The 8,818-nt window shown below is 41.3% G+C and overlaps 1 protein-coding gene across 1 annotated transcript; it reads right to left on the bottom strand.

Annotated features, from left to right (window-relative positions):
* Positions 1-236: 236 nt before the first annotated feature.
* Positions 237-1,917, bottom strand: TAS2R39 (taste 2 receptor member 39). Its single transcript, XM_086398095.1, has one exon. The coding sequence runs from the start codon at positions 1,688-1,690 to the stop codon at positions 644-646; it is 1,047 nt and encodes a 348-aa protein (XP_086254221.1). The 5' UTR covers positions 1,691-1,917; the 3' UTR covers positions 237-643.
* Positions 1,918-8,818: the final 6,901 nt, after the last annotated feature.

Raw genomic sequence — 8,818 nt, forward strand, 5'->3', positions numbered from 1 at the left:
CTCCTTGCAGTCCAAGGGATTCATTCTCAAGAGTCTTCTCCAACACCACAGTTCATTAATTTTGATAAATATTCCAAATTACTCAGATTATGTTTTTAGAGGATGGAGATAAAATGCATTTCCAGATGTTACTCAGAAAGCTTCCTGAATAATCTGAATCTGTTTAAAAGACATGTGAATGGGGAAGGAGAGAAGTTGCCAGAAGTTCAAGTTGTAAAGCCTTGCTTTATTTTGATGGCTGCATCAACTCAGGCTCATCAGAATCACCTGGAGAACTGAGCAAATTGTCCAAGTTCCAGCCCCAGAAATCTTGACTTCGTTGATTTGGGGCCAGCATGGACACTGGTATTAAAAAACAATTTCCTCTAGAGATTCTGATGTGTGGCCAGTGTCCATAGTCACTGCTTCAGATAAAGGGGGTGGGGTAGAAATGGAAGACTCAGGTGAGGAATTTGTCAAGCATCACTCAGATTGTGCCCATGAAGCAAAAGAGAGAAATGAAGATCCACCTCCAATACCAAAAACACACCGAGTGAAAGGATCAGATCAGGTCTGGGGAAGAAAGAAGGTAGGAAGAGAGCTGTCTAGATGAGGAAAAGGCAGAGCTGGTTGGGGCAGGTGCTTTGAGTGTGAATCTTAGAGACTACTTTTTAAAATAAAGGTGAACTTGAGTCTGAAGCCTCTTCCAGGCTCTTTTCAGCCCAGGATTGTCCTGAATCAGTAGAATGGAATGGCCCACAGGGTAGGTAGCCATGATGATTTTGCACAAAATATTCAAGGGACTATTGATGTCAAAGAAGTTGGACATGTAGAGAAAGAGAGCAAGTACTTTGAAAATATAGAGAATGAGAAAATAGCTGATGGCTCTGATGGCCCCCAGGTGAGCCTCCATGCTGGGGTCTCTGGAGCCAGTGGCGTTGCTTTTCATGTGGAAGATGTGTCTTTTGAGAGAGATGATCAGCAGGGTGGCCGCCAGCATAAACATGATCAGAGGGATGAAGATCCCCAGGTTAAGGAAAAGAACCAGGTTGATCACAGCGGACTCCGCGAAGGACTTTTTCTTAGTGGAGTTGAAGGACGGGAGAGAAAAAAGATTGTTACAATTCATAGTATAGTTGTTTTGGAAGAAGAGCACACTCTGGCCCAAGGAAACAAACACTGATAGCTGCAGAAGCCAGGGCATCAGTCCGGAAATTCTCCACTTCAGCTTGAGGAAAAGGGGGTAGGAGAAATCCGCCACCTTCACGAAGTAGAAGACACTGAGCCAGGCAGCAAACCAGAGGCTGCAGTGATTTAAGAACATGAAACATCCTCTGAATGTGTGATACATGATGTCATCATTATAAAACTGCGGGGATGTTGAGCTTAAGGTAAGTTCTAGCATCATGCAGCTTTGTAGAACTATTCTGGATACACCCAGGAAAAGCAGGATCTTGCCACTGGTGGAGAGTACCTTACTGTGAATCCATTCAGCTGTGTTTATCCCTGCAATGAACCCATTTGCGAGGATACCAAGGATGCATTCCGTGCCGATAATTATTAACATCAAAGTGACAAGAGATGGTGACAGATCATTTTCTGAGGAACTGCAGGTTTGGATCATCCTGAGTGGTTGCTTTTCTTCAATGTCTGGAGGAAAATGTCTCCTTAGCACTTGGTGTGCTGGTCTGTGATAGCTCCCACTCATCATGTCACAAGAGGAAGCAGTTGATGCATCATTTCCAAATCTACATCATTTGTTTATTTTAAAAGTCTAAATCTGGAGCTGCAAATGATGGAAGGATTTGTTTCCTGTCCCCTCCCATATATTTTTGGATGCACTGGTGTGTTATTTCAATTGTGGGGCCCAGGGGAGAACTTGAGAAGACTCTCCTTTATAAATCACTAGCACAGAATTGAGAGCCGTATTTCTTAATAGCTCCAGTTAAGTCAACCATCTGTTCGCCTAAGTCCCTCTTTAACTGTTTCACTTGTGACCTCAGGGAACTGATTGAAAATAATAATAACTTCAAATATCTACATCTATCTCTCTCTATATATAGTTCTTATGTGCTAGGCACTGTCCAAACGCTTTCATATATATTATGAAGTTTGAACCTTACAACAGCCCTATGAAGAATGTACTTTTATTTTCTCCATTTTGCAGGTCAGGAAACTAAATAACTTGTCCAAAGTCAAAGAGGGAGAGAGAGAAGGAGAGAGAGCTGGGATTCAAACCCAAGCCACGTGGCCCCAGAGACCCTGTTCCTACCCACTGTGTTATATTGCCTACACGTGTGGATCCTTTTGTGTGCACCAAAGGCTAGACGCAGGGTTGGCTTAACTGTGACGTTTCATCCTAAAGGTCTTTTGTGGTGGCCTCACTACTTAAGGAAAGATATAATCGAGTTGAAAAAAACCCCACCTGTGAGTTGTTTTATTTATTTATTTTTTAACTACTCTGAACACTTTGGACACTTCTGGTCACTACACATGTGTGGGTTTCTGTGCCCTCTGTGGGGTGCCACACCCCCCTGCCCCTTGTGTGCTTACTAACTCGAAAGCTCTTTGAACCCTGTCCTTTTGGGGTGTTATGGGGGCTTCATTGCCTAGGCACAAGTGATGAGATCATCCACCGCTGGTGACTGATTCAGCCTCCAGCCTCACTCCCTGTCCTGGAAACCAGAGATTAGGACCGAATTTTCCAACCCAAGTCGGGGCCCATTCTTGGGGTATGTTCCAAAAGTCACCTTGTAACATAGCAAAAGACTTTTAAAAAAAATATTTTGATTTATTGGGCTGTGCTGGGTCTTTGTTGTGGCATTCAGGCACTCAGGGTCTTCTTTGTTGCCGCATACGGGACGGGATCTCTTTTCAGTTGCGGCATGTGGGTTCTAGTTCTCTGACTAGGGATCAATCCCGGGCCCCCTACACTGGGAGCCTGGAGTCTTAGCTATTGGACCACCAGGGAAGTCCCAACAAGAGACATTTTTTGTTGATCTTGTCACTTAGGAAATTCCAAGGGTTGTAGGAATTCTGTGCCAGAAAAGGGGATAAAGATGGGTGTATTTCTTATTATAAATCACCATATTAGAATAATAAAGCCAGAAGACACTGATTTTGAGAGACAGTTTCTTTACAGAGGCCAATGTTTTTTTACACAATAAATGACTTGAGAGACAATAAATCTATTTATATACAAATGGTTGCATACACACCCTTGAATGCACACAAACACATGTTTATCTTTCATCTTAAACAAATCACTAGGAAAATGAGGGTTGAAGGAAGAGTTCCTTGTTCCTTTACAAGGTAGGCAAATCACCATGGGGTGAAAACAGCATCCCAAGTCATGTAATCTGTTTTTGGAATATTAAAACCAAAAGAAGTGAAGAAAAGAATCAGTTTTATCTCGGCGAGGTTGTTTCTGATTTTAAAATGTGAGCGCAGTACACAGGATGATAAAATGGACTTCTAAACTCAGAATCAGTTAACTTTTATGAGTGTATTTAACTCTACAATAGTAAAGTAATTCCAGTAAAGAGAAGGTTGATGGGTGAGATGTCTCTGAAAATGTTCATCATATTTAGTTTTCCCTTTACTCAGGACTTCTTTATTTATTTGTAGTTTTAATTTTTGTTTGTTCTGCGACTTTGTCGCTGTGCGCAAGTTTTCTCCAGTTGGGGAGAGGGGTGGTGCTTTCTGGTTGCAGAGCATGGGCTTCTCATTGCAGTGGCTTCTCTTGAGCAGCACAGGTTCTGGGCACACGGGCTTCCGTAGCTGCAGCACATGGGCTGAGGTTCTCTGCAGCATGTGGGATCTTCCCGAATCAAGACTTGAAACTGTGTCTTTTGCAGTGGCAGATGTATTCTTATCCACTGTGGTGGTGGTGGTGGTGGTTTAGTCGCTACGTCATTTCCGACTCTTGCGACCCCATGGACTATAGCCTGCCGAGCTCCTCTGTCTATGGGATTCTCCAGGCAAGAATACTGGAGTGGGTTGCCATTTCCTCCTCCAGCTTATTCGCTGTACCACCAGGGAAGTCCAGGACTTTTTTAAACAAGGCAGAAAGTTTCAGAAAGTTTTCTGCCCTGATTAATAGTTTTAGACAAGTTGTTATGAATTTTGCCATTGTATCTTTAAATCTCTATTTCTGAACTCTAAATGCTTTCCTTGAATACAATGTCATAAGCAACTGCTACCCTGCTTGTTTCCATCCACTTTATCAGTAGGTCTGTAGCATCTTGGGACCTCCTATTTGGTTTTCAAGAAACTTTTTCTTGTCACTGACTCTCTTCCTCTTCTGCTGACCCAGGCTTCCAAGAGCGTGAGGGATAATGGAAAACACTCTCTGAAGAGTTTGATGCCACTCTTATCATTTGTTTTGCTCATTACTGTATTAAAAAAATAAGAATCAAACTGAGTAAATTTGGAAATGGAATTGGCTCTACTCAGTGATTTATGAATCAGGCAGCAAATAGAAAGAAGCTCAGGGAAGCTGTACAAAATGGAAGAATTTTATAGGCAGAGGGGCCAAAAAAAGGAAGTTTCTGGCTAAGAGTGGCGTGTTTCAGATAAAGTCACCTTTCTTTTGATGGAAGGTGCGGAATCTATCAGGTAGGTTACCTCACTAGTGCTGATTGATTGGTTAAAGGTCCCGTTCCTGAGAGGCGGACTTATTATCTAAAGTCTCGGTTTGCTGATATAGGATCTAGCACAGGTGACTCCATTCGGGGATTGTTTCTTTTTTAACAACTATATCTCATTCCTAGCTCCTAACATAGAGCCTGACCCCCCAGTACATGGATACTTGCTGGTGAATGAATGACCGGACTAGTGAGTTCTGAATTTCAGGGAAGTTCTTGATACTGAAAGACAGGCAGAGAAATGGAGTTCTACCACCTGTTAAGTCTTGAACTCTTGCAGGTCTGATGCCCAAATCAAGTGTGGGAACAGGAACAGTGAGACTGAGTGAAAAACACAGCAGTTCTTTGTGGTTCTGTGAGAGAAGCTCTGGTGGGAGGCAGAGAGGACAAAGGAAGGACACAGACTGGAGCGACCTCAGCTTGGGGGCTGGGTGTCACAGTGTTGGGTCCTGCGGAGAGGTAGTGGGCAGGAGCAGGGACCATGCACACCATCAAAGGCATTTTTAACTTAATTTTTAACATTGAAGCATAGCTGATTTACAATGTTGTGCCAATCCCTGCTATACAGTAAAGTGACTCAGTTATGCATGTACATTCTTTTTTTTTAAATATCCTTTTCCATTATGGTTTATCACAGGATATTGAACATAGTTCCCTGTGCTGTACAGTAGGCCTTGTTGTTTATCCATCCTGTATGTAATAGCTCACATCTGCTGATGCCGCACTCCCACTCCTTTGCTCCCCGACTCCCTTCCTCTTGGCAACCACAAGTCTGTTCTGTCTGTGAGTCTGTTTCTGCCTTGTAGACAGGTTCTTGTATGCCGTATTTTAGATTCCATGTATAAGGGGTATCATATGGTGTATGTCTTTCTCTTTTTGATTTGCTTCACTTAGTATGATAATCTCTGGTTGCATTCATGTTGCTGCAATCGTCAAAGGCATTTTAGAAGAGGCTGTGTTTGCCATACCTCCTGGCAGTGTTGATTCCTGCAATGGAAAGAATAAATTTTGTTTTGGTTGCACCACACGGCATGCAGGATCTTAGTTCCCTCACCAGAGAGCGAGCCCACACCTCCTGCAGTGGAAGTGCTGAGTCTTAACCACCAGACATCCAGGGAAGTCTCAAGAATATTGTTGATGGGAATTCCCAGGGGTAGTCTGAAGTGGGGTGAAGTAACCTTTCTAGGTGAAGAGGTGATCTTTTAAAGTAGTGCTGGTGGACCACTTCTAAGTGGACATCCAATTTGCTAAATATATCCTGATATATTCAAGGGTATTTCTAGCCATGGAAACATGATGGAGAAAACTGAACCATTAGGTCTTTTTAAAGAATGGCTTTAAAAAGTCCAGTTTATTTGGTTATATTTTTTATTTATTATATTTTAAAATTTATTTTTATTTGGAGGACAATTACATTACAATACTGTATTGGTTTCTGCCATACATCAACCATATGAGTCAGCCATAGGTATACATATGTCCCCTCCTTCCTGTACCTCCCTCCCACCTCCCACCCCATCTCACCCCTCTAGGTTGTCACAGAGCACCAGCTTGAGCTCCCCATGTTTTATAGTAATTTCCCATTAGCTATCTGCTTTACTTACTTATTATTTTGAAGTAGCTTTTGATGTAGAGATGCCTTATAAAGATGGTCCAGAGAATTCCCATATACCCTTCATCCAGCTTCTCTAATGCTCACATCTTATATAAATAACCATGGTACAGTGATCAAAACTATGAAACTAGCTTAATTACAGTACTATTGGCTTGATTTGTATTTTTGTATTTGTATTTTTTTTAATTTGATTTAAATTGTAGGCTTGATTTGGATTTTTCCAGTTTTCAACTAATGTCTTGTTCCAAGATCTAATTTAGAGTACTGCATTGCCTTTGGTCATTATGTTTCTTCAGTCTCCTCCAGTCTGTAGTAATAGATTCTCGGTCTTTCATTTTTTCATTTTACGACCATGACAATTTTGAAGAATACTGGTCATGTATTTTGTAGAGTATTTCTTGATTTGGATTTGTCTCACGTTTTCTCATGATTAGCCTGGAGTTGTCTAATCTGTTCACCCAACCCAATCCCCAAGTCTCTAGCAACCACTACCTTTTCTGTCCCAATATTTTGCTCTTCTTAAGTCCCTTGCTCAGTTGTGTCCGACTCTTTGCAACCCCGTGGACTGTAGCCCATCAGGCTCCTCCATCCATGGGATTCTCCAGACAAGAATACTGGAGTGGGTTGCCATTTCCTTCTCCAGAGGATCTTCCCAACCCAGGGATCGAACCCAGGTCTCCCGCATTGCAGGCAGACGCTTTAACCTCTGAGCCACCTATACATTATATAGCTTTTTGAGTCTGACTTCTTTTACTTAGTGAAATGTATTTAAGATTTAACCATGCTGCTATGCAAATTGATAGTTGAGCCATATTTATTGTTGAGTAGTATTTCATGTTTTGGATAAACCAGTTTGTTTATCTATTAAATATTTTCTCTGTTGAAGGACATATGAGTCACAGTGTTTTTGCAATGCTAACTGATAAGCCTGCTATCAACATTCACTTATATACATGTATATTTCACTTGGGTAAATTCCTTGGGCTTCCCTGGTGGCTCAGATAGTAAAGAATCTGCCTGCAATTTGGGAGACCCAGGTTCAATCCCTGGGTTGGGAAGATCCCCTGGAGAAGGGAATGGCAACCCAACGTGTAGTAGTATTTCCTCATGATTTTAATTGGCACTTCCCTAATGACTAGTGCTGTTGAACATCTGACTATACACTAATTGGACACAGGTATACCTTCTTCAGTCAAGTGTTCACAGATTTTTGCCTATTTAAAAAATAATTGAGTTGGTTGCTTATAGTTGAATTTTAGAAATTCTTTATGTATTCTGGTTATAAGTTCTCTATCATCTATGTGCTTTGCAAATATTTTCCCTCATTCCATGGTTTAGTTTTTCATTCTCTTAATAAGTCTTTCACAGAATGAGAGTTTTACATTTTGATAAGTTTCAATTTATTAATTTGTATACAATGAATTATGCTTTTGTTGTTGTTTTTTTTTAATTTTTTAACTTTACAATATTGTATTGGTTTTGCCATATATCAACATGAATCCGCCACAGGTATACACGTGTTCCCCATCCTGAACCCTCCTCCCTCCTCCCTCCTCCCTCCCTGTACCATCCCTCTGGGTTGTCCCAGTGCACCAGCCCCAAGCATCCAGTATCGTGCTTTTGTTGTTATGTTGAATAACTCTTTGCTAGACACAAGGCCACGAAGGTTTTCTCCTTTGCTTTCTTTGAGAAGTTTTATAATTTTACCTTTTATGTTTAGATTGATAATCTATTTTGACTGAACTGTTGTATAGAATGTGGAGAATGTGTGGAGGTTTTCGTTTTGCTTTTTGCACATAGATAGCCAACTGTTCCAGAACCGTTTGTTGACGTAAGTGTTCTTTCTTCATTGAATTGCCTTGGCACCCTAGTCCAGAATCAGGTGTCTGTGTTTGTGTGGGTCTACTTCTCAACCGTTTCTTCCATTCTGTTGATCTATGTGCTTATCCTTTTGTAAATAACACCCTGTATTAATTAGAATACATTTTATAACTTTATAAAAAGTTTTGAAATTGGATAGTGTGAATCTTCCACATTTCTAGAAGTTTTTCAGAGTTATTTTGCTGTGAGGGGAGGTTCTGATGCTTTTCAGCAGTAACCACCATAGCATTTTAAAGGGGCATTTGCTTCCTGTGGTTTCTGCTTCAGGCCACAGAAACTGCCATATCTTTCAGCTGCCTTTTGGACTGAAGTAAAAAGCAGAGCAACGTTCTCTTCTTTCATTTTTTTTTTTTTTTCCTGTGGCTGCACAGCACGGCATGTGGAACGTTAGTTCCCCAACCAGGGACCAAGGATAGAACCCGTGACCTCGGCAGTGGAAGCACAGCATCTTAACCACTGGGTGGCCGGGAAGTTGCCCATTCTTTCTTTCTTTTTTTATATTTGTATCATTATAAATCCAGAGGCAAATGATAATCTAGACTGATAATTGTAAGATAATAGGGGTTTACATTTCAAGTTTATTGCACTCGTAGAATGCTCAAAATTCTCCAAGATAGGCTTCAACAGTAGACGAATTGAGAACTTCCAGATGTTCAAGCTGGATTTAGAAAAGGCAGAGGAACCAGAGATCAAGTTG

Source organism: Bos grunniens, chromosome 4 (assembly GCF_055505025.1).
Source record: "Bos grunniens cultivar Pamir isolate PY7600 chromosome 4, Bosgru_T2T1.0, whole genome shotgun sequence".
Lineage (NCBI taxonomy): Eukaryota > Metazoa > Chordata > Mammalia > Artiodactyla > Bovidae > Bos > Bos grunniens.

What these genes read in the sequence shown, in the direction of transcription:
- TAS2R39 (XM_086398095.1), bottom strand. Translation starts at nt 1,690, where the DNA reads ATGATGAGTGGGAGCTATCACAGACCAGCACACCAAGTGCTAAGGAGA.